At 39.8% G+C, this 26,527-nt stretch overlaps 1 protein-coding gene across 1 annotated transcript; it reads left to right on the top strand.

Moving 5' to 3' along the window:
• On the top strand, window positions 1-24,681 carry BEND2 (BEN domain containing 2). The gene is made up of 12 exons (XM_030235007.2): window positions 1-165; window positions 6,662-6,808; window positions 8,465-8,625; window positions 10,291-10,362; window positions 10,652-10,726; window positions 11,413-11,517; window positions 13,494-14,007; window positions 14,997-15,200; window positions 16,126-16,244; window positions 16,864-17,077; window positions 18,328-18,531; window positions 21,149-24,681. Exons 1-12 carry the CDS (start codon window positions 153-155, stop codon window positions 21,370-21,372), a joined length of 2,052 nt encoding a protein of 683 aa, XP_030090867.1. The 5' UTR covers window positions 1-152; the 3' UTR covers window positions 21,373-24,681.
• The last annotated feature ends 1,846 nt before the right edge of the window (window positions 24,682-26,527 follow it).

Below are 26,527 nucleotides of genomic sequence, written 5' to 3' on the forward strand. Positions count from 1 at the left end.
CCGCACTGCTCCAAAACAGTTTCTTGCTCACGTCGGAGAAGCTGTTTCCGTTTCCAACGCCGCATTCCGGCCACACCTGCCGGTACCCGAGCCTCGCTCCCTCCGCAGCCCGGGCCGCCCGAGGACGCCGCGCTCAGCCGCCCCAACAAGCCATGTCTGAGGAGGGTAAGGCTCCCGGCCGGGCGGCTCGCCCCGCCGAGGGGGTGGGGAAGGACGCGGCGGCGCCGCCGCTGCGTGGGGAACGCTCCCTCATCGTTTGCAACAGCCCCAACGCCGCTGCCGTGCCGGCCGGGCCACGCCCACCGCGCCCGTCGCTATTCGCCCGTTCCCGCGCGGCCGGCGCTGCCATTGGCTGCCGCTCCTGCCCGTCGCCGCCGCGTCAGCTCCGGCGGGGTCTCGCGGCGCGGGGGCGCGGCTCATGGCGGGCGCGGCTGCGCCTCTTCGGCCCCCAGGGCGTCTGGGCCCGGCGCGGCCCTGTGCTCTCCCCGTGAACATGTGCCCCCGGGACAGGACTCGCGGGGAAGTTATGCTCAGGAGTAGTGTGGCCCAGCCGCGGCTTTGTTGCTTCCGTTCCAGTGTTGATGGCGGGGGAAGCTTTTGCTGTCCATAGTCCTCAAATGGCAGCTGAGCGTAAAGCCAGAATCTTGGGGAGACGTTTCCGTGGAACAGCAAGGTCTCGTCTTTGACAGGTTCCCCCAGCGCTGTAGTTACTCGGATACGAAACCTGAGTAAGGGAGAGATGAATGGTGCTCCTAAAGTGAGAGGCCTAACCTAATGAGTTGTCTATCAGAAGACACGATGCATAGCGCAACTTAAGGGTTTAGACTTCAGACACCTTGACTCTGGACCAAAACAGATCTATTTCCACCAGTTACACGCTTCACCTAGCCCTTCAGAGGAGTGATGTGTATACAGGCTCAGTTTATGCCCATTTAGGTTGTTGCTGTCACAGAATTATCCTATAAAGAAGTTCCAGTTGTGTCTTGCTCAGATGCCAGATTTTCTTTTATGATTTCATTGTTCAAGGACCTTTTCTGACCAGGAAATAGCCGGTTCCCTGTGCAGCTGTGCAAGTGTCAACATGAGCAAAAGGGGTAGGACTGAAATGGCAGGAGAGTGGGCGTAGAGCAATTAGGATAGAATCTTTATGAAATAGGCATGTGCAGTGATGTGTTTGTTGGTGCTTCTCTTTTGTCCTCGGTTCTTCAGTTTCCTGATTGGCTTTGTTTGTAACTCAGCAATCCTAGCAAATACTAAGCCTATGCTAATCCCTGGCAATAGAAAAGATATGACATTAATAATATTTTTCAATCAAAAGGTGCAGTATGAGCTCCAATCTTAATAAACACCAAAGGTCTTTATGTGAGAGTGTTTTTACCTTGACTTTCAGCAGCTTTATCATCTCAGTAATCTAAATATGACAGGTAAAGGTACAGGAAATCTAGATTTATTATTTTGCTTCTCTCCATAGTACTTGGTTTGTATGAGCTGAATATTGGTTTCTGTTGTCTTCTTAGTTTGTTGCAAATTCTGATAGCAGCACTCTAAATTAATTGTTTCAATGTTCAGAGGCTGTTGTTAAGCATTTTATCTCTGGTAGAGTATTCTAGTGTCTGTGATCCATGACAACATATGTAGAGGAAGGACAAAATAATCAGAAGTATGCTAAATTCAAGAATGTGACTTAAGATGAGCGTTACCATTCTTTTCTGAGGGCAGTATTTAAAAATGTTAGTAAAATCTGGTTTGACTTACAGAGCTTCCATGGCTGGCTGTTTCACCTGGGTGAGATAATGTTTGCAGAAAGACAGAGGAGTGTCTAACTGAACTCTTAGAAAATTAAGGAAACCTACTAGATTTGTATGAAAAGTTTTTAGTGATTTTGCAAGCTCTCCTGGAACTCTGTAGTAGAGGTTGTGGTAGGATTTAGTACTAATTGTTGCTTTCAGCCATCTCTTTCATCAACCTCCCTTTACTGTTCTATGCTTCATGATCACTTACATTTGTGTTTCTGCAACTAGTGAGAGCATTCATCAGGTCATGTCTGATTCACTGCAAGTCCTTCCTTATTCCACTGGCTTATGTGAGGTATTTTATTAGTAACATACTTGGGGAAAGGAAAAAAAATAATCTCATTATCATAAATCTGCTTAAAACTCTCAGTTATGTCTGCAGTGAAATTGAGTTCATAGGCAGAGGATTACTTAGAGTGGTGATGGGATGATACTAACCCTGAGAGGCACTGGTGTCACTGGGCTCTCCCTTGTGTTAGTTCACTGTTTTGTGTATATTAGCACAAGTGTCATGCCATACACAGTGGAGGATCTCATTATGATCCAAGTTAACACTGGCTATCTCTCCTTTTGTGACTTAGCTTCCACCCAGGTAAGTTCTTTATTTATGGTTTGCTTGATTTGTTTTGGTACGCAGTTCATAGTTGCTAGAGAGGCTTTTTGAGCTTTATTGTTTTTCCTTTTGATTCTGCCTTTGAAAAAGCTTGAGTTTGTTGTTTGGTTGGTAGGTTTTAGTGTTTCTAGTGTTTGTGTTGTTGAATACCAACACTTTTTCAAGTCCCAAATAATTTTAAATATATCTTTCTGTTGGCTACTGGAAATAAATTCCTTGCAATGCTTGGCTTCACAGAGCTGCAAAAAAAAGCTGCAATTTAATGTTGTACAGGGTTAGGCACAGAGCTGAACATTTTTGGGTGCAAATAATTCAAGTGCAAGTGCCTTTAAGTGTAAGTGCCTTTAAATGTGCTTCAACCTGATGATTTTGTGCAGAAGTGAAGATGATCTCCTGATGAAAGAATTCTAAACAATTAATTGAAACATCTTAGAAGTTAAAAAGATCACCTCCAATCTTGTTTTTTTTTAATACGACCATTTCACTGGATTGCTCTGTCTATACATGTCTTTCTGTACAATACACTTTTTAAATTAACTTTGATGTTTTAGTATATCCTACAGCTCTACTGAAAGTTCTAAGTCATAGCCTATATCATAACTCAGAGCATGCATTGATTCTGAAAAGGAATTCATTTGGTTATGTTTTTGAATTTTAGATAGCTGTTTCTTCAGTTTTCAAAAAGAAATTCACGGTTCTCCTGAACTGATAACTTGATCCAATGATTGGATATATCAGCCAATTTAGTAAGCCAATTTAGTGAGTCTTACTAAAAGTTCTAGTACTTCACAGTAAAAGCCATGTTTGAAATATGTAAACTTGAAATATTTCCTTAGTCACACTTTATAATTTCCTTTCAAGACGTACTGGAAACATCAAAATATCTATGTCATGAAATATTCTGTCAGTGGAGTGAGTTAATGTATGTGTATTACTAACTTGGCACAAGAAATGCAGTTGCATCTTCGTCCAAGTAAGAAGTAAAAAACACTTGATGGCTGCTTCCCCCCAGAGCACAAATTAATCCATAGAATTTGGCAGTTTGTGGTTTCTACCTGAGAGTCAGCAGAGTTGTATTTCATACTGTTTGGTGCTATATATGTATGGTAATATTTTCTATTCCTGGGCACCTTAAGGAAGCATCAGAAATATTTAGAATTGCTTAGAGGACTAAGTTGCAGTGTCTTTCAGATTATAGCTAAATAGCTGGATTTTTTTCTTGTCACAAATTTTTGAGGGTATGAATAATATTCTACATTCTAATATTTTATAATTAAGCTTTCTTTAATTCCTAACAGCTTTATAAACAAAATATTTTTTATCACATATCTATTCCTCTTGCTTATGAATGTAGTCAAATGTCTCTGTAGCAGAGACATAAGTTTGTCCACTGACTTTAGAGGCCAGGCAACTAGAATGCATTAGAGAGGAAATGGTTGGTATAGAACAGTCCACATTCTTGGGGCTGCTTTTCTTATTGTTGCAGTGTGACTAATCATACTAATAGGCCTTCCTGGAAATGGGTGGTGTATTCTAATTTTCAAGTTTCTTGAATATTCATGTAAAAATGCTGTTCTGAAGACAGAATAATTCCCTTTCTATATGTGAAAGCTGCCACGTTCAGCAAACGGGTGATGGAAATTAAAAGGCCAGGGGATGAGGAAGATCCTGGACATCACCTGAAATGTTAAAATGAGAGATTATTGCTTGTTGCTGCATTGTTTCCGTGTAGGTTTATAGGTCTGGTTTTTAATCTTTTTTTTTTTATTGAGGTGGTTTTGCTTTCTGTATTTTTCTGTTTGGTTTAGGTTTGCTCTTCTGCTGTGAATTGCTGTAGCTGCAGGCTTTGGAAACTCTTTCTTAGAATCCACTCCACTGTTGAAATTCTGATTTTGAAACTTATTTAAGGGTGGGTGGTACAGCGTTTGGAAGACTAAACCTTGTTTTCAATATCAGCTAGTTTTCCTAACTTCTGATCATAGTAGACTTCTTGTTATGAACGAACAAGGCCAGATTTCAAAAAGGAATGAAAAAGGCTCTCATTTATTAAAAAAAAAAATAAACCAGAAAGAACAGAGGGTCCAGGATAGGCTTGGGCCCCCTCACAGCAGCTCAAAATGACAATGTGTACAGAACACACTGGGTTCTCTCCCTCACGAGCAGCTCTCTTTATTCACTGAACCGAAAAGTACCCAACCCCACTGAAAACCCCTCCCTTTATAACACACCTTGGCCCAGGATTGGTGGGATTTGGATCCTTGCCCCGATTGGTGGAATTTCGGGGCCCTGATTGGCCCTTAACGGGGTTCATTCTGGGCCAGTCGTTTCCTCAGGGTATCGAATGATTGGTTGGTGTCTTTGTCCAATCACCTTTCGCCCTGGTTTGCCCATTTGCCCCCACTGAATCCTGGGCCTCTCCCCCATCACATCAAACACCCTCTTTTCCCAAAACTAACAGAGCCAAGTCCAAAACACTCTGGTACAGATGGAGCTGCTTTGACCTTGCCATGTCTTTGCTGGTTGCACAGAATTTTCCCTCCTTTATTCTCATCAGTCTTTTTAGTGTAGATTTGAGTGAAGTAGTTGCTGATCACGTAGGGTTGTTTTGCTAGTGTTTTTTGAGTGAGGTGTGAGATCTGTGGCAAAGATTATGAATGTACAGTTAAAATCTGGGCTTTTTAAGGTTGCGCAAATAACATACAATTTGCACTGCTTTGTCTAGTTAGGGATAGAAGGAGGATTGCAGGACAGCAGAGACCCAGCTGTAAGTAGGGCATTTGTCAGACCATGCACTAATCTGCCATCCGGGCTGGGGAAATTGGCAGAGAGGATTGTCATCCCTCCTGCTTCGATGCAGATGCACTTTTACTGACTCTTCATTAATTCTCTTCCAAAGTAGGTGGAATACTAAATGATTGTCAACAAAAAAGTTTGTGCCTGTGAGGCAGTTAAATAATTCAGCACATGCTAATAACTCAGGTTAGTCTGCAATGAACTTCAGTCAGTGAATATCGCTGAAGTGTTTTGCTAAAAGCTGTACCTAAATTAAGTTCATGAGTAAGCCTGTTGTTTACTTCCATACAGCTGATGAAAACTGGCCAAGAGCTGTTCTCCCATTGGCAGCCTAAGCAGCATATCCTAGAGTGTGTCCTCAGCTAAACTCCTTTGTAAGGTCAGCTGTGCACCAGGTAGCTTTTTGGCTTTGTTTACACCTATAAACAAAGCTTGACTGTGTAGCAGTTGATGGGTGTTTCTGAACAGACCATCAGTTTCTTAATCTGATTGACAGACAAATCCAAACCTTCCTGTATTAATGTCTTTAGATGGGACTGTTGGCCGGGGGGAAACTGAATGACCTGTGGAATTCAACTTCGTTCTTACATTTTGGTCTCTCTAAGAAATTGAGAGATTTGGAATGAATTGATTATGTAAGTATGGAGACCCAGACTGCTGTTCCTCTCATGCAGTTCTGATTCATTCCTGGAGCTCAGTCCATCTTGTGCACTGAACAGGGCAGGGACAATGTGGAAAATACAGCCTGTGTCACACATAGTTAGAGTGTCATGCACGTGTGCTGGCTGAATTTCAGTTTTATTTCCTAATATGATAAGGTTCCTTCCATTAATTTGTTTCATCAAAAATAAATTCCGCTCCCTCCCTGACCCTGTCAAAATACTAGATCTAGCAATAATAACTATAATACAGTTATTCTGAAACCATTTTTTTCTTGAGGTAGCGTGTTTAATTGGAAAAAAATCTGCTACTGGAGATTTGCCATTCAGTGTTTCTGCACAGTATTGCATTGGGAGCCAATGTTTGGATTGATCTTAATACCAAGTATACAGTTAGGATTTGTAGACTGATTTCTTCAAGTGTATTAAGCAAGTCTTAATTTTGTAAGTAAAATTTCAAGACCAGATTGATACATATTTTTTTGTATGCTTGAATATGTAAACAGTGGAGTTTGCAGAAGTGCTTGTTACTGGCTTATAATTTCCTGTTGAAGCTGGACACTTCAGGGAGAACTGGGTACTGAACAGTTTCAGAAATCCCACCAACTAAACAATAGCAAGCTGCTTCCATTCTAGTGTGCCTTAAAACCTCAGTGTCTGTGTTTAAAAGTGATTTTGCTGAAGTGAAGCTGAATTTATAATAGCCTGTGGTACAATTGAGATAGTGCTAAGTGTGATACAGGCACTACAGTTGGCACCTGATATGCAGAATGGCCTGCAGTCTTACCTGTTTCTGCTAATAGATTATTTGTGTGTGAAGACTGAGGAGGAGGATGAAGCACTGATGGTGGACCATGGAGACAGCGGGCTGTCCACACCAAGCTGCATGCCAGTGCAACAGAACCCTGAAGCAAACAGTGCTGTTCACCACATGAGTCAACTTGCCTATGGTAATTACTGTTCATTTTTATTGTGATTTGATAGTTAATGGCCAGTTTTAAAGCCATATGTTCTGTGCTTTTGGATTCAGTGTTTTTTATATTACCTCTGTCTTTAAAACACATTTTATTAGAAAGCTGCTTTATAGAAATTGCTCAGCAGTGCCTTTAATGAGAAGTGCCTTTTAGTTACTACTTTCTCTGTCCTTATAAATGGTGAGCCTGCTAAAATATTATGTTTTAAAAAGACAACTTTTTACTTACTTGTAAAGGTAAGTATACCTAGGAATAAATTAGGAAGCAATTTGGAAAATAAATGTCATGAAAGAACCCAGCCTAAAAAATTAGGTTTTTAGATAATCGGTTCAGTGTAACTTAGTATTGGAGATGCTGATGTGTAATGATAGCAAGATGGTTGTTTAAGATAATAAATTATTAGCTGTAAGTAGCCATTGTGGTTGTCTTTAATTCACTGCATTTATTTCAACATGCAAGATCAAAGTCTCTCAAGAAATCTTACCCAATGCTTCGTTGGCCCAGACAAAAATTCTTCACAGCTGTTATGAGCCTTTATTGAGTTCTGTAGCAGTATTACCAAGTCAGTGAGGAAAATTACTGTAACTAAGTGAATGCACTTCCTACTTTGGGGGATTTTTTTTTTCATTCAGCCAGTTAGCTCTAGAGACTCCCATCAGTATTTCTCTTCACAGACACGTTACAGGTGTTTCCTAGTGTTGTTGGGTGCTTCTGAGAATCTTTAGATTTTTTGATCTTCTAATTGACAGTAGAGTATTCTGTAGTTGTATGTTTACATCTAATAACAAATTTGGGAGTGGAGGATGGTTTGGATGGTTTACTTGGGGTTTTGTCTCTGTTATTGAAAACAAACAAACCCCCCCCCACCAAAATTAAAAACTTCTGCCCAAGAAGCTGTCACAGACAGTATCTAACCTTGGTTTTAGGACATGAGCAATTATTTTATTATTAATAAATTAATTATGATGAGAGCAGTTGTTTCTTACAAGGTGTAAAATATGGTTTTGTTATCTTTGGGTTTATTAGCATTAGATATTGTCTAGTTAAAATCAAGTATAGTGAGATATGTGAGTGAAACACACCACAGGTTTATCTCAAATGTGAGTATTGAACATTGAACTAAAATTCTGTCTGATTGGTTTTATTTGACCACTATCTTAGACCAGTGTCTTGTAGAGCAGTGCCTTTCCTTCAGATCACGTTCTGTCTGTCCAAATGAGTTTCTTCTGCTTTTGTCTTGTATCTTCTTGACTACAATAAGAAGCTGTCAAAGGAAGCTCAACATCATGCAGAGAGAGGTCTAGGTCTTCATTTCTCCCTGTCTGCTGCAAAGCACCTTTTATTTTAATTTTTCCTTAGCCATTTATGCTCACAAAGTCAGTATTACTTTTACTGGCACTTTTTAAAATATCATTATGTTTGAAAAAAACAATACTAAATTGAATTTATAATTTCTGATCTAAATTAATATGATAAATAACTGCTTGATATTATGCTGGTAAACAAATTTCAAATAATCAAGCAGTCTGAAAGTTTAAAAAAAAGGGTGACTGTTCCTATTTTTACCGTAGTGAAACATTTAATGCAGTGGGAAACTTTCTGATGAGCTTTGCTTTCTCTTCACTTTAACAGGGAGTGAAGGCTTGCCAGTGCTTGCTGATCAAACAGCCTCACAAATGGGCCATTCTGCAATGATGCAGAGAGGAAATGGTCACAGCCCTGAGAAAAGAGATTTTGTGTTTTTGCGTAATAAAAGAAAACGACTTTCTCCAGCTGTAGTGGAACACAGTGTGGTATGTTTCACCAAACAATAGCCCTTCCTTTTGAGACCAGTTTCAGTGTTACTTGGAACATAATTTTTCCTTCACTGCTGTGTGGTGATTTGATGACATTCCACTGAAGAGGGGTAGGATATCTATGCTACTAGCAAGTCTTCAGCCTCCTACTCTGCAGTTTGTCCATACATCCAGAGTTGCCCCATCCATCCCAAGGTGGTTGCCCAGCCTTTGATTTGTTCAGATCTCTCTGCAGGGCCTCTCTGCCTTCAAGGTAGTCGATGGCTCCTCCCAACTTAATGTCATCAGAAAATTCTCTGTCCACATACTTTATGAATTATGTGTCCACATCACTTATGAGTGTGTCCACATTGATAAATGTGTCCTGTGTCCACATAATTTATGAAGATGTTGAGAAGCACAGGGCCCAGGATGGAGCCCTGCAGAGCCCCACTAGTGACGGGTGCCCAGTCTGATGTCACCCCATTCCCTGTAACCCTTTGTGCCTGGCTCCTGAGCCAATTGCTCGCTCATGCTGTGATGTTTTTAAACAGCTGTGTGCTGGACATTTTGTGCAGAGGATGCTGTGAGACACAGTATCAAAGCTTTACTGAAATTCAGACAGATTGCACCAGCTGACTTCCCTTGATCAGCTAGGTGGGTCATCTTGTCATAAAAGGAATTTAACTTTGACAAGGAAGACTTTACCCTTCTGAAGCCATGCTGGCTGTGACTGATGACTCGGTGGTCCTTCAGGTGTTTTTCAGTAACTCCCAGAATAATCTCCACAACTTTACCACTCACTGAATTCTGCCTGTTGTAAACAAAACAGAAGTATCATCTACACCTCCCCCCTCAGCCTTCCTCTTCTAAAATAAAACCTGATCAATTAAAAAAAAAAAATTAAAAGAAAGTATCACCAGCAGATGCTGTAGATCTGTGAGTGGTGGATGGCATCGGCGTCCATCCAGTAAAAGGAAAATGCCAGGATTGTCCAGGTGGTGGCACCGTCCTTCCTGCTTAAAAGCAGTGTGCTGCCATGAGGAAATTGCCTCTTCTAGAAATTTTTTACAGCTTCTGCTTTCAGTTATACCCACTGAAGTCTCGTAATTTTGACTCAGAGGTCTTTTTCAATCTAAGTGATTCCGTGATTCTGTAATTGCATAAGCTTGGCTGTATAGTATATTTAGTTAGATGAGAAAGTTCTGCCTCAGAATAAACAAAAATGCACGCTATTTTTCATTTATATATATATATATATATACACATACACATATATATGTCCTCTTCCTGTACCATGGTAAAGTTGCTTCAAGAAACCAGAGGTTTGAGAGTCTGCTAAAACAAATCCAGGGTCGAGCTGGTAAGGAAACCTTGTCTGACAGTGAAAGTAGAGTGTGTAGGGAGTCAGGCAGGGCACCTGAGCCACCCACTGCAGAGGAGCTGCAGTTCCAGTAGTTACAGTCCCTGGGTGACCACCAGAGTGTCTCCTGCATGGTCAGACAGGAAAGTTTCCCTATCACACCTGTACATTAACAGGATGACTGTGGTAGTCTTGTTTTCTTGGGCCCTCGTATAGCCAAGGGAGGGAATTACAGCTACAACCAAAAGTGTCCAAGTTGGATTCCTGGGGGAATTCTTTAAGTTTTCAAAACATTAAATGTTAATTATGTTATTTCCCAGATGAGAACCACGGAAGAAGAATATGAAGATAGTGACAGTGTCATTTATGAGTATGAACCAGACTATGAATGTGTAAGTGAGTTTTCTTTTGTTTGACTGACTTTGAAAAGCTGCTTTGAGGATGCATGTTTTGGGGTAGGCTGAAGTAAGTTGGGATTTACTTGCTTAATGTGATATCCTAAGTTTGTGTGTATATCAGTACCTTACACTCCTTTTTTCTCTTCTTTTTTTTCTTTTTTATTTTTAATTATTATTTTAATGAAAAATAAAAAATATTTGAAAATAAATATAATAAATATAATGAAAAATAAAAAAATAATTTTTTTCTTTTTTCTTTTTAATTATTATTTTAATGAAAAAGGAAAGCATCTTATCTGAAGCTTCTTATACTGGATATCAGCAGAATCCCCTTATGGAGGTCCTCAGTTATTGCCAGGTATTTTTTTTTCCTTTATATCTGAAATGGTGTTCAAACACTTTTCGTTAAACTTCAGGAAGAGTTGTATTATAAACTTTATTATAATCAAACTGTATTATAATCAGTGACGTGATCCTTTCCAGTTATTTGCTTGTTAATTGCCCACATTACTACAGTATTTTCAAAGTAAAGCTAATCTCCTTCATATTCTCTGAGCTTTTCGTCAGCATAATTTTCAAATATTGAGCTTTAATACAAAATGTAAAGTTAAGTTATTGGGAGGAGCTTCACAGTAATGGGAAAGATACACCCAGCTATTGAATGTACATGTTGCTTGCCAAAGGTGTGCCAAAAATCCTTCTAGTGTTGGTTTTGTGAGTTCTTTCCTTTTGATTTCTGAAGCAGTAATTGGCAAAATTGAAAATAACTGCACTAAAAAGTAAAAGCATCCCATATTTATTCAGATGAGCACTTGTGTGACTGAAGTAATTCAGGCCTTGCTTAATGGAAGTCAGTTTGTAAGTGATTTGTAGTCAAGTGTTAATGTCTTGTAAGTCTCCTTAAGCATTCAGCAGTGCTGTGGAAAGAAGTTGGCTAAGTTTTAGGGAAGGAGTTCAGCTTTTAATTCAACTTTCTTGGTTTCTTCAGGTTTAGGTTGGGTTCTTGTGAAACAGTGCTATTTTCAGTTTTATATTTGTTGACAGGCCATGTATGATGCCATTCAGAAGCTGGATAAAAAATTTGACCTGCTTCATCGTAAGGTCTCAGAAATGCAGCATACTCGTTTAAAGCCATTCTTGCTCAAACCTGTGAGTATTAAAGACCTAAGATGTTTATTTTTGCTTTAATTCTCTCATTTCCCCTGGTGCTTATTTTAAAAATCCCAATCCTTTCACTAAGATTGAAATAAGGAGCAAAATATTAGACTTACAATCTATTTCAATTCAATTACTTGAGATTTCTGATTATGTGCCAGCTTCAGTTTCCTGTATTATTGGCTGGTGGCCACAGATTGGCAGTGACTCCCATCAAATTCAGGATGCTGTGATAGATGCTGTAAAATTCTATTTGTATTGGCATGAGCAGAAGTGAATTATGTAGGTGCATCTTAAACTTCAGTGTATTGCTGTTACCTTTGCAACATGTGGTGTGTTGTCTCATTGGGTTTCTGCAGTTAGAGGAGAGTTTAAGCATCAGTCAGGTTGGTTCAGTTGGCTTACTGAACTTGTAAGCAGCATGTTGTCATATCCATTACAGTATAATTTTTTTTTTAATGGAAATTCCTTTTTAAACATTTTAATAATGTTTGATATTGAGTACACAGTATTCATTTTGTTCCTAAATGGTCATTCTACTGTTAAGTAAGGAGATACAATTTAGTACTTCTAACAATGATCTTTAAAAGGAAAATTTAACAGATGGTTTTTGAAAAAAGGTTATAAAATCCATAATGACTTTTTTTGTCATCAACACTGCAAAGCTTTTAATGTGGCAGAGATGATTCTGCTGTCGGATGTCAAGACAGCAGTAAGGCTCCACCCTTGCATTAGGGGTGGGTGGAGCTGGACTTCTCACACCTGTCAGCTACCAGTAGGAAACTAAGTTTTATTTAGTATGTATTTTTATTGTCAACTCCAAGCTTGTGCTGTCTACACATCCAAAACCATGAGTTTCAGGGAATGAATTGATCTTGTCAAATGCAAATGAACCCCATAAGACCCCTGTGCTCTTACCCTCCCCTCTGATATGTGGGATGGAAGCTGCTTTAATGTTTGGATTTTTTGGTTAAAAGTGACCTGCATTGCTTTTTTCCCCCTTTTGTTTTTTCCTGAAGGCTTTTATCTGCCAGCTGTTTTCTTAGGTTCTGCCATTTAAAACCATCAGGAATGTTGTTGCATTTTTTTATAGCTGTACCATAGCTGTACTTGTGAAGGGCTAATGGAGTGGTTTGGGGTAGAGGTAACAGTTTTTTATTAGATGAATTACAAAAGATGGAGAAACTGACAAACTTTCAAATACATAAGATTCCTTAAGGTCATAGATTTTTTTTTCTTAAGGTTACAAGGGAGAAATATAATGAGATTTCTCTAAAGAAACACACAAAACCACCAAAATTAAGCAAAATAAGAAAAAGAAATCCACATGTGTCATCTTCATTTGGTGCTCCTGCTCAGTGACTTGTGTTTTTAATAAGAATGCATGCTGTATGATTTTTAGTAAAAGTACCTGAAGTGATGGAAGACATATCCCATCTCTCAGTTTGTCCATCTCACTCTCTTTGGACCGTTCATTGTAGATGAGATCTTAATATTTAATGTTTTCAGCTAACAAGTAAAGAAGAGAAAATGTTTGGGTTTTGATTTTTTTTTTTTCTGGTTTGAAAGGAGCTAGCGGGGCAGTGGACACATTCCTTGAAAATTCATCAGCCAATGACTGGGTCAATGACTGAAAAAATTTAAATTTTATTTTGCATATTTACTTTTTAATAGACATCTAGAAAGTAGTTTTGCCCCCCCCTCACCCCAGGTGAAAAAAAATTTGAGAAACATTGAGTCTGACCAGATAAACTCTTAGTGTTGCAGGTACAAATGAGAATTGAAGATAGTAGAGGGAAGGCTAAAACATGGTAGCTCTGAGTTGATGACTGAGACTACTTCAAGGAAGAGTACGCTCCAATAGCAGAATTACTAAAATGAAGTTTTCCTGTTTTGCTAAAAAAAACCCCTCAAAATTATCAGCTACATCTGATTTAACCTTTTAATTGTTTTCTGAATCACGTTTGTAGAAACCAGTTGGATTTACATACAGAAGTTCCAGTCATTTGCCTTCAGGAAAAATAAGAGTACCAAAACACATGGAAAGAGATTTAAGTCTTCATCGTTCTTCATCAGGCCAGGGAAGGCACAGCCCTGTTGTAAGGGTTGCTTTACAAAATGGCCACCTTCAAGTCAATTCCAAAGTGAAACATGCCCCACAGAGTTTTCAGCTCGAATCTCAGCAGCCTGTTGGAAGGCAGAGCCCCCCACTCCCCACTATAGTTTCTACACATTCATTACATTCATCATACACAGCAACTAATGGGATGCCTGACCTTTCACCACAATCAAATCTTGCTCCCAGTATTGTGGAAAGTACTGTCAACCTTGCATCTTCACCTGTGGCATCACCATCGATACCAGCACCATCTGAGCCCAGCCAGGAAAACAATGCTGTGGAGTTGAACTACAGAAATGCATCTGAGGATGTGAATATTAGTGAGGAACTGCCATCTTCTTCAGTCTTAATCAATCCTAGCTTTGGTGAGTTCCTTTGTGATAAATATGCAGAAACAAAAGCTAAAAAATGGCTGGTACTACCACAAGCCTTTGATTTACTGTAGGTGCTTTGGGTTCTTTTAACTCTAGGCTTTCTTTTTCTCTCTAAATGTAACCTTTTTTATTCTGTGTATAATTCACAAGTAATATGGGCATGCTACCCATGTGTTGGAAGAGGCAAACAGATTGCCACTAAAGCTAAGTGAGGCATATGCCTGTATGCATGTTGTAAGAAAGCAGCTTGCCTGATCTGTGTGAAGGAAATACCTGTTTTCTTCTTGTGGGGGATTTTATCCTTCCTTATTCTGTCCTTTCTAAACATCCTTTCTAAAGTCAAATCCCCCAGTGTTTGGTTTCTTTCAAAATACTTAATTCCAAAGAAAAACAAGAATTCTATAGATCATTGCATTATAATACACATATCAAATAACACCATGTATTAAAAACTGATGCCTTTCTAAAGTGTAAATGCCCTGATTTATATGCAAGGCTGAGCTATGACTTCTTTTCCTTTTGGTCTAAAAAATAAATTTGTACAGCTGAAGAGCTGCATGAATAGGAGGTGAAATATTCAGATATCTATCTAAAAATTTGTAAACAGTTTATGTTTTAGCAATTCTGTGTATGGATGTGTCACTCTTTATAAGTCAGTGTCTTGAAAACATACCTGGTGTCTTCACATATGTAAAATAGGCCACTGTGAACATTGTGGACAATTGGGTGTCTGAAGTATTTTTTTTGGGTGTTTTGATTTCAGTTATGCTGGTGGTTAATGTGAATCATAAAGTTACTTCTGTTGTCATTCCAATGTAAAGCTGCTTTTGTAAGAGCACGGATAAGTAGTAATACATAGCAAAATTAACTGTAGTAGAGAACTTGCTGAGAGTCAAGTGAAAGAGTTTGAAAAAATGCTCTATTTTTAACAACTCATTTGGGATTTTAATTTTTTTCTTTGAATGTTTTTTTTTTTACAGAAGAGTTTGTTGGTGACCCAGCAAGGAATGTAAAAGTTCTTGGAAACCATTTGGTGAAGGCTCGGCAGAAGTCTAAACCCAAGTACGCCGCGCGCCACTTGGTTCGTGTCTTGTTCCCCAAGAAAACTTTGCTGTGCAGCGTTATGGGAGCGAGTGCACGAGGGCGCAGGACACTGGATCCAAACAAAATTGCTGCAATAAGAGGTTGGTTACCTTTCAAAATGCACAGATTTACTTCTTTCATACTTAACAAAGTTTTGAACTTAAAAGGAGTCCTTTTCTGTATGTTTCTGGCTAATTGTCTGGCAACTGGTGAGCAGATAAATGCTGTAGTGGATGTGTTCCACTCTGCAGTATCCTTTTGTTTTGAAAGTCCTGGTTTGTAATTCTCAATGTTCATTTTTCCTCAATTTAAATGAAACTATTCAAATTTCTTCTAGTTTTATGTACATTCTGTTCATCAGTCATGCTTGCTGTCTCTAGATTTTTAATTGCAGTTCATTTTGTGTTTGTGCGTGCCATGGATTTTGTCAGTGGTTTTTTGGTTGGTTGATTTGGGTTGGTTTATGGCCATGTATGTATACTTGGGACAAACATTAACTGGTGTTTTTGAAACACTCTTATGTTGAGTGAAAAGTGGTGAAGATGGAGGGGGCTTTTTTTTAATAAATGTCAAGTCATTTACACAGATCCCATGGCATGTATGTGTTAAAGGGTTAAACTAAGTGTGAGATTGTATAAGCCATGTGAAATAGTTGCAGCAACAGCATTACCCTGTGTCTGTTCTTTTGGGGGGGGATGGTGGTGGTGTTGGTTTTGGGGGTTTTTTGAAAGTTAGTAGGATAAATCACATATTTCCCCTAATTCTACCAGGAAATGTTTACTATAATAGAAGCATTATTCACAACATCTCAAAATGTATCGTAGAACATCTTGAATTCATAATGCTGATTATTTTCAAATCATAAGTTTATTATCTTTATTTATCGATGGAAGTCTGAAACTTGTAAATGGAGAACAGTAAACCTATGAAGCATTAGTTAGCTTTCTCTCTCTTTGCAAATTAGGGTACTTCTAAATACTGGGCTTTGTAATGATGCTTCAAACATTTTCTGTATTTTATGTGCAGAGTTTCTTGTGACTAACTTTCCAACCTATGATTTGAGCGAGCATGGAAAAGACTGGAAAACCTGTATCACAAATGTCAATTCTATGATCCGCTCCTTACGCTCTGAAACCAAGGCAAAGGTGACGATTTATTAAGTACTAAGTTTGCACTTTTTTCTCTGATTAATTATTTGAACTGCTCATGGTACAAGTGCTGTATTGGAAATTCCTTGGGTTTTGTCTCTGTGCTGCTCAGCACAGACATGCTGACTGCAGCACTGGTTCCATGTGGGGAATACTGGAATATGTTGTTTTGTGCTTTGCCTCTTCCTGCTTCTGTGTCCAGAATTTAGTTAAGGAGTATGGAGGCATAGGATACTATAAGGAAAGCACTGCAATTGTTGCCCAGAAGTAGTGCCAAATTTGACTGAGAGCTTAAACAAATAGCTATTAGCACTTGTTTTTGCAGGCTTTTTTTTTTTTTTTTCCAGATATATTCAGTTATGCATTTCAGTTTTATATTGACTGAAACATTACTTCCAAAACACCTCCAACTACATTTACTTCTGAAATGCTCTGCACACATCTTGGTATAATTAATAACTGTTCTACTGGTGGTTTTCATGATAGAAATTCAGGAGTAACTATATTGCAAAGATCTGAAATCTAATTTATACTAAATGTGAAGTAAACTGGAACACCAATTAGAAAACTGGTAGCCTTCTCGCAGTGTGTGTACTAACCTTATTAAATGTTTCAGGAGACAGCTGAGGGGAAAGAAAAAGTGTCTGATGCTCCTGATACATCTCATTGTGTAGATTTAAATGGTAATGAAGATAGTGGAGACAATTCTCAAAATCCTCAGAAAATGACTGGCTCCACAAGTGACAAATTGCAGAATTCCGAATTGGATAAGTTTCCAGAAGCTTTCCACACATCTTCAGTCAGAAAACAACAGTCTTTGGAACCTTTGGGTAAACAAAGAAATTTTTGTGTTCTGGAATTGCTTGTAACATTTTAAGTAGTCAGTGAGAGGCAAATGGTACTGTAGGTATAACTGCATAGTAAAGGGATCTTCTGAACTTTGTGAGTCTTCTTTTTCTCTTAAGGCAGTCATTTGGTGTACACATAGTAAGTCTTTTTGGGAATGAACAAGGGTGTCATATCTGGCTAAGAGAATATATGTTTGCATCTACCAGAATCTCATAATGCATCTCTGCTGTGACATTGGGAAGTTCAGCTTCAGTTACTCTGTTCAGTTGTCCTGGCTTTTTTCTTTTATTTGATAGATGTTCTGCCTTAAAAAAGTAAGGTAGCTCAGAATATCTATTGGATAGTATTGCAATTTCAGAAGAAAAAGCACACCTTTCTGCAAAACTGACTCTTTAGGACAATAAAAATCTTAAAGCAGCCTTTATATTTTCACCTTTTTAATGTAAGTGTTCAATACACAAATGCCTTGGGGAAAAAATTCATTGTCAGCATGTGATCCTTCGAGACCCTCAAGGAAATTGGGCTGAGATTAGTTGCTATTGGAAGTAATTTATTCAATTAGGATCACTTTGGGGTTGTTTCAGATCTGTTCCTGCACCCAAGATTTGTTATTCAGATCCCACAGACCTCTTTATGTACTAAAAGTTTTTGCATTTTTTCTTAATGATGTTTGCAGTGAAGTGAGGTAGAAGTAGTTCAAAAATATTGACTCTTTTTCTGTTTCTGCTTGCAGAATCTAAGCACCACTGAAATAGCAGAATTTTATTTACTTACTTACTTACTTGGAAAAGCATCATCTTTTCACCTGAGATTAAACAAGTTAGAAAGCAATAATTAATAATGCAACTTGCATTGCTGAAGACATACCAGAAGTACTGTTTGTGGTTGTAAACCAGGTGTTCTGGTTAGCCAGAAGTACTCTTTGTGGTTGTAAACCAGGTGTTCTGGTTAACCAGAAGTACTGTTTGTGATTGTAAACCAGGTGTTCTGGTTAACCAGAAGTACTCTTTGTGGTTGTAAACCAGGTGTTCTGGCTGCTTGGCCACGTGTCTGCAACGTTTCATGTTAGCAGTAGCTGTAGTGTTACGGTTTTGCTTTGATCTTTCCAAGCAGGTAGAGTAGTTTCTGGGTGAGCTTTTTGTGTCAGTTTTGATTTAACACAGTCACTTTGAGGCATGGTCAGTGTTGGATGAGTAACATATCTCTCTTCCCTCCATGACATCTTCTCTAGAACCTCTTGGGAGCCCATGGCGCAATGTTCAGTTGCCTTTCTCAGTCATTTACGTCGCCAAGGGGAAGACGCGGCCAGAGTTGTCAGCTCGCTTCCTGATTCGTCATATGTTCCCAGAAGAGGTGCTGGTGAAAAGCAACGTGTATGGTAGTCTTGATCGTGGCATGAGCCCACTGGATTCCAATAAAATTAATGCTCTCAGAGGTAAGTAAGAAAATCTCTGTAAAATCATAATGTGGAGAAATAATAAGAGTATTAATTTTGTATTCTATGAACAAAGCACAGAGCTTCAGAAATTAGTCTGTGAAAATATTCCTACAGTCATTTCTGCAAGCAGTGGAACAAATTGAGAGGAAGTAGATAAAGTTATATTTTAGTAGCTCACGAAATTCTCCAGATGATGAATCTGGTTTGCATAGGAAAACTCAATTGTCTTAACATTGGCTTGAAAGGGCAATGCAGTGGGAGATGGGAGCAGTGCCTGAGGATTCTGGAGGACATCAGAGATAATTTCTTGATACAGGGACTATGTAGATGTCCCGATGTAGATGTAGATGAAGCAGAGGACAGAGATGTTATGTACAGCAGGTTATGGCTTCCTTCACAAAAAGGGTTCTTGTGTGATAATTGGTGGTGGCATTTCCTGTAGAGATTATTAAATCATGGGCCCTGAGGTCCTGAGTAGAGTAAGAAGGGTCTGAGTACAATCTCTGTAGCCTGGGAGAGCATACTTTGACATGTTTGGGAAAGTCACAGATAGGAGCTTGTGAGAGACAGCTCTGAATAGGAGAGAAGCTCAGGAAAGCTGACAGATCTTTTAAGGGTAGCCTTCTGCAAGCACACAAGAGTCCATCTTGATGCTTAGGAGAGCTGAGTTACAGGGAGGCAGGTTGGGCTAAGCAGGGAATTCATAACTGAGCCCTGCAGAAAAAAAAAGCCATATTTAGAGATTGGAAACAAGGAGAGCTTATGAAGTGGAATTTAGCAACTCTTGTGTTTTAACCCATCAGGTAGCTAAACACAGGTGCTTGCTCACCTTCTTCCTCCCTGTCCTGTTCTGCTGCCCCACCCACTGGGAGGGGAGAGAGAAGCAGGGAAGGAGGACTGCATCTGAGGGAACAGCATTCATGCTCAATGAAATGGAGCTGTGACTCACACCCTCTGGGGTGATGTCTGGACATAGCTTGAGGGACAGACAGAGCATGACAGAAACCATTTCCAGTATGGCAAGCACTAGCCTGGGAAACTTTGCCACTTAAACATCTCCACTTATATATATATATATATAAATATATACACACACACACACATATAGACATGTAGACATACTTTATTTCTTGACATTTTGAGCTTAAGAAGCATTCAAAAGATGTAGTAAGTGTGTCTTAGGACTGCAGAACAACATGTAGGCCACAGAGCAGATGAGAGACAAATCCTGTGTGTTGTAGTTGCAGCCAGACCTTGTCACTTGGCTCTGGAGCCAGAGGACAGACCCTGCCCCTGTTTCCTTTAAGACAGCCTGATTGATTGGCAGCACCAGAATGTTACCCTGCAGAGCAGGAAGGGGCCCTGCATAGCCTTACTATAACCCACAAAATTGGTCAGTTTTGGTCAAAGAAAAACCATAACTTGTAAAGCTGTGTTGTGGACCATGTACAAAGTCTCTGTAGACCTTGAAGAATTCCAGTTCTGTGCTGTTCCTCTGAGGTCAAGTATTCTTGAATTTACTGCTGGGGATGGAAGTAAAGAGAGCCTGTCTGCTGCTTCAGCCAGCAGCTAGTGTAGCCTTTGTCAGTGTAGTTTATAATAGCAGTGTCCTAAGGCACACTTACTCTCCCTTTCACCTCTCTTCCTGGAGCAGAGTGAACTGCAAGAGCACAAGTTTTTATCTCAGTTACTTCCTTCCTTGAGACCAAAGTTTTTCTGGCAAAATGGGTTTCCAGGTTTGTAACTACAAGTTAAAATATTAACTGTAAACAGTGATACTATATTAGATTTTCACTTGCTGATATGTGGAAGAACAAAGCTGACACAATATCTACTAGCTACATCTTTCTTTCTGCTATGAGGATAAATCTAGATGTTAATCAGAGAAGGAGAAGCAATATTACTTTGATTTGAAATTACAGATGAGAATTCCTTTTTGGTGTTTGTTTAGGTCTTTTACTGGGTTGCTTAGAGAAAACATGTAATTCAGCTCAGCAGGACAATCACTCCTCAATAACTTTAAAAACCAATTTTAATTTTGGTTTAAATTACTCATAGAAGGAAGAAAGGTACTATAGTCCTACCCTTTTTATGTCATTGCTACCAAATTCAAGTGTTTGTTTACTGATCTTACTGGCAGTATGGTAAGGAATGAGCTCACAATTTTTCTGTCACTGTTTTTCTGTCTTGTACATCTGTGTTATGCTGAACTGGTGTGACTAATTTTAGTGAATATAGTTGTCAGAGATCCTCTGAAGGAGAGTTTGGTCTTGCCTAATTCTGGTCATTCTGAAATGGAGCCCAAGATTTGTCTTTGCTAGCTGGCCACATTAGAAGCTGAAGTTACTCAGCACTTTAAAGGATCAAAACCACACACATGGTCACGTTTTCTTTTTATATTTTGTTTTTGTGCTTAGACCTTTTTTTACTAATTTTCAAATATAACAGAAAGGGGAAAGCAATACCTGCCCTGTTTTGCTTTTCAAGGCTTGCAATAGGGCTAGCTGTCCTGGTTTGATAGCATGCACTTGTTTTAGCTTAATTGCATCCAGAAAGAGTATATAGCTTGCCTAAATAATTGATAACTCACTATTACATTCTTATTTATTTTTAGACTTTCTTCAAGAGAATTTTCCATCCTTTGATCTAGATGAAAGTGGATTTGATTGGAAGGCGTGCGTGGCTGCCATAAACAGCACAATCCGCAGTCTCAGACATGAGCTCAAAAAGGCCATGACTGGAACGCGCCAGAGAGCCCCGGCTGGGCCGCCCTCGACTGCGGAGTCCCCCAGAGGGTCCCACAGCCGTAAAGCCAGCGGAAGGCATCTCTCAGATTGAAGCTCTCTAGCATCTGTCTCAAATCTTAATTTAGCAGGTTTTTATTAATTCTGTGTAGAAGCCTGTAATATCGAGCTGTCTTATTCAACTGAGTTGTCAGCAGCACTAAAGAGCATCGCTTCATGAGACCAAAATTAGCAGAAGGCTTGGGAGCCCTAACTCTTTGCATAGGTAGTGTTTGTGCTCCTCAGAAATTATTTTCAGTGTTCCCTGTGGCATTTGCAATGTGCTCTCTCCTAAAAGCATCTTCTTCTCATGATTCATTGAATCTGAAAGATTAATCTGGTTAGAAGAGATGCACTGTGCATCAGTTCTGCAGAAGCAGATGGAAAAGAGGAGAGGAAAGAGTGGCCCTCCTTGGAGGGTGAATCATAGCCAGCTAAATTATCTCATCATGTGTGAGGAATGAAATTTGCTTTGACAATTGGACATCTTCAGCGAAAATATCAGAAGGGAGAAAATATTTTTAATTGCATTTGGGTAACTTGTTGTATCTGGACTTGATGATCTTCAAGGTCTTTTCCAACCTTAATGATTGTATGATCTCTTGCATTTTTGCCTCCTATATCAGTGTTTTTTGAAGGATAAGAGACAGACAACAATGTAAGTACAGCTGGTAATGTATGAGGGAATGATGCCTTAAGTTTTAGCTTTCATATTTTCCAGATTCTGTACTGCGTTGGTATATGACTCTGAACTTCATAGAAAGTGTTAGCAGGTTCTCTTCTCAGTTTAGTTGGACAAAACAATCCTTTTCCAGCCAAGAACCAAGGACATCATTGCAGCTTCAAGCCCAAAAAGTACAAACACAGAGAATTGAGGAGAGCAATATGAGAGGATGGGACTTCATAACCTGAAGCTGTAATTGGACAATTAACCCCAACATGCAAATGGACAAAAACTTCTGAAAGTGTGAAAACTCCTGACCTATCATCCATCTTGGGTGCAGTGTCGGCCAGGCTCTTGTACTGCCCAAGGTTTATCCTTTGAAGGCCTTTTAATAAATACCTACTTTATTCCTTTAACACTGTCTAGCCTCTGCTCCAGGAAGCCTTTCAAGACATCAGTTATACTGCTCTGCTCTGATTTAGCTGTAGTAAAAGGACAAAAAACCCAGTCCAATGGTTGGTTCTGGTTTTTCTTAATGAAACTTAAGGATAATACTTCTTCAGGGTCCTGAACTTCACCCATCTCATGGTTACTGTGGCTAAGGCTTCAAAATTTTAGCAAATCCCTTGTTGTAGGTCTATGAGGCCCAGAAAAGAACCTGTCAATAATAAATGTTTGTGCCCTTCCCTTTCCTTTGTGTTTACGTGAGACTAAGATTTATTAGTGCATTAAGTTATATGTGTTTTAAAAAGAGCAAACTGACTAATTTTAACCAATTTTCAAAATCACTTGGATGTTGAACTTTTAAAAATAAATAAGAATTAATTACCATGATATATTTAATTTCACATCTCGCTTGGTTTACTTTGTTAGTTAGAATTTAACAGCAGTAACTGTACAGAAGTTAATGGGACTTTTTATTGGGTAGCTTCTTTGTTATTTGGGAGTTTTTTGTTTGTTTTCAAAAAAGGAAGCAATCATAGAATCATAAAATATGCTGAGTTGTAAGGGACATATCAGGATCATCAAATCCAAGTCCTGACATTGCATAGGATCATCCCCAAAAATGATGCCATGTACTTGAGAACATTGTTCAAATGCTTCTTGAACTCTATCAGGCTTGGTGATGTGACCACTTCCCTGGGAACCTTTGCTAGTGCCCACCTACCCACTGAGTGAAGAACCTTTTCCTGATATCCAACCCAGACCTCCCCTGCTACACCCTCAGGCCATTCCCTCGGGTCCTGTCATTGCTCACAAGAGGGAAGAGATCAGTACCTTCCCCTCCTCTTCCCCTTGGGAGGATGTTGAAGACCACAATGAGGTCTCCCCTCAGTCTGCTCCAGTCTGGCAAAAACCAAGTGACTTCAGCTGCTCCTCACACAGCTTCACCTCCAGTCTCTTCCCCAACCTCATGGCCCTCCTCTGGACACTCTCGAATAGCTGAATGTGTTTCTTATACTGTGGTGCCTAAAACTGCCCCCAGCGCTTGAGGTGAGGCTGCCCCAGTGCAGAGCAGAGCAGGACAATCCCCTCCCTCTCCCAGCTGGCAGTGCTGTGCCTGATGCCCCCCAAGACCCGTCTGACCCTCCTGGCTGACAGGGCATTTCCGACTGATACTCAAGCCAGGACTTCCAGGACCCTTTCTGTAGCTGCTCTCCAGCTTCTCATCCCCCAGTTGATGCATGCAGCCAGGGTTGCCCTGTTCCAGGTGCAGAGCCCTGCCCTTGCCCTTGTTGAACTCCTTGCAGCTGGTGTAAGCCTTTCTGTTCATGTTTTCTGTTCAGCATCAGTTACACAGTCACTGTGTCTGTGCTGGTTGACTGAGCTTGCCTTGCTGCTTGTGTTGAGTGCAGCCTCCGAGGTCCAATTTCTTGACAGAAGGAAACTTCCTGGAAGACTGGCATAGGAAGCGGATTTTACCTCCGAGTTGTGGAAACTGACTTCCAAAATAACACCTGTACATAGCAGAATTAGATTTAACTAAATCTGTCCCCTCCAAGGCAAAGGTTTTATAGTTTATTTATTAGTAATAGGATAAAACAGTGAATTTACTCATTCTCACTTCAACTTCTGTTCATAACAAACAGACAGTCTTCATTGTACAGGGTATAGGACCAGCTTTTTAATTGCAGCTTAGGATATGCAATGGCCTTATCAAATATGAAATCACTTGGTAATTTAAGTTCCTTCTGCCACCTCCTTGCAGAAGTCCTCTGTAGGATTTAAGAAACAGACTGAATTTCTGATTTTCTTTTCTTGGTAGAAATGTTGTACTGCAAATTTAGTTGTTCTGGTGTACTATTAACAAACTCCTCTGTTACTTGCTATACGGTCCTTGTTGTAAATGCCATGAACTTTGTTGTGTATAGATATTACTAGTTCCAAACCTCAGAAAAAGACAAAAATGCTTATATTTTTTCAGTAGTTTTATGAATTGTTTTCACTGCCCTTCACAGACTTTATTGGTGGAAGGATATATTTATTGAATGACGTGTCTAGCACTGAAATCTGATAAGTGTGGTGCATACCTATAGCTTCCTACTTGAAAAGAAAATTGAATTGAAGTAGAAATAGTTTTCTTGTTTCTGTTTCAAATGTATCAAATTTTGCTAACTTTTATAAAGTACAATTAAAGTATTTTGCTGTTAGGAATTAAGTATTTTACAAATAAAACTGCCATATAGCTCTTTGACTACATATGTGTGTTTTAAGTATTTCTTGCATCATCAATCTAGAGTTCAAGTACAGTTTCATCTGAAAATGTTCTTCTGATGTCCTTTGAAGAATCAGGGCTTTAAGAGATCTGATTGAGGTGAGAATATTTTGAGATTTAGACTGCATTAATTGTAAACTAAAGCAGTCTGTTCTGGACTTGACTTGTCAGTTACAGCTGTGTGCAAGTTATCCAAAACAGCTTTCCACAAAACCGTAGGAACTGAGTAAAACTTTTAAGACAGTCCTTTAAGCTAATGAATTAGTAGATTAGGCCTTGTTTATGCAGTGGAATCAGCTTCTGTGTTAGTCCTTATTCAAGGCCTAGAACAGGGCTGGCAGGAGGCACTGAGGATTCACTGCCCGGTGCTGTGGATGCCTGGAGGTGACCTAAGCAATGAACAGTTGTTTGCTGCGCTTGGTGTCAGGAGCAGCTTGAGCAGCTGGGGCTGGGGCACAGCAGCACAGGCAGCATGTGCCCCTCCCAGCACAGGGCTCTGCTGTGGGCTACTCCCTGCCCAGCAGGGGCCACTGCCAGGGCCACTGGGCACAGCTGGCGAGTCAGAGTCTGGCCAGCAGCACCGCGGGTGTGAGTGTCACACAGGAGCCAGCGCTGAGCAGGACTGGGGACGGGGCTCTGGGTGGGACACTCTGCTTCCCCTGCCCAGTAACAGGGTTCAGGGCTGGCAGGGCCAGCTGCAGCACAGCCCTGCACAGGTGAGGGCCTGGGCCCGGGCACAGGTTTGACCAAAAGGCACCGGGACAGGCTGCCCAGGGCACGTGGAGGGTCTTGGTGCACCCTGCAGGCTCTGATCAGAATTTTTGCCATTTTCACAGAGTGGATGTAAACAACCCATCTTACAGCTATGTTCAGCTTTTATAGCCAGTACTCATTTTTTAGAACAATATCAATGCTTGCTATTTTCTTTGAGTGTTTATTCCGATAGTCATAGGATTTCAGAATAGGCTGCAGAAAGAGCTAAATATTTGTGCAGTTTTCTATTTGTATTTCTGTATAGATATGGCAATGTGATAACTTTGTAGGTCTCTTGCAAAAATGCCATTTTCTTTAGTTCAGTGTATGGCATGATGATACCTTTGCCTTAGTGAGAACTCTAAATGTCGCCTGAACTACAGGCTTGTGTAAGTATTTAAATTACAATTCCAGCATTGTTTGGGGGGAGGGGGTTGTTTTTGTTTGTTGGGTGTTTTTTTTTGTTGTTTTGTTTTTGTTGTTATTGTTTTAGTATTCTCCCCCCAGCTTTCCACCTCAAGTGGTGAAATGACACTGATCGTGTGTCACACTATTCCGTGCAATTCATTTCAGCACTGGAAGCAGGTCTGTCCAGCTGTCCCCCGGGTGGTTTGAAGAGCTATAGCACCACCTACCGAGACCCAAAAGTTATTCTGAGAAACCGAAAAACCTCCCTGACTGATAGGAGCACTAAATATTCTGACACAGTGATGCCATTCTGAAAATTTGATTGGTGCTCTCACTGGAAATTTGAAGTTTCACTTCTACCTCTGCTTTATCCATTTAAGCTAAGCCTTCCCATTTAAAAATTACCTAATTTGACAGGGATTGTTTTTTCAGTGAGATGTTACTTTTTTTTAGGTTGCTTTTAACGTCATCTGTAAATCTTTAACACATGTGGCAACTGTTCACATACAGTTTTGTAAGAGTAATAAAATGTGGGAGTGATGGAACATCAGGTTCGGCATCCTCTTTTCTCACAGCCTTAGCAAATTCTTCAGCATTTAATCTGGTATTGTGAACTTTCCAAAGGTGGTGTCTGCTTTGTAGGCCCCATTGCCTTGGTTTAACCCCAGC

Source organism: Serinus canaria, chromosome 1, assembly GCF_022539315.1.
Source record: "Serinus canaria isolate serCan28SL12 chromosome 1, serCan2020, whole genome shotgun sequence".
Classification (NCBI taxonomy): Eukaryota; Metazoa; Chordata; class Aves; order Passeriformes; family Fringillidae; genus Serinus; species Serinus canaria.

Coding starts and splice junctions, on each gene's coding strand:
- BEND2 (XM_030235007.2), top strand. Junction 6,809..8,464: donor CATGAGTCAACTTGCCTATG/GTAATTACTGTT, acceptor TCACTTTAACAG/GGAGTGAAGGCTTGCCAGTG. Junction 18,532..21,148: donor TAAAATTAATGCTCTCAGAG/GTAAGTAAGAAA, acceptor ATTTATTTTTAG/ACTTTCTTCAAGAGAATTTT.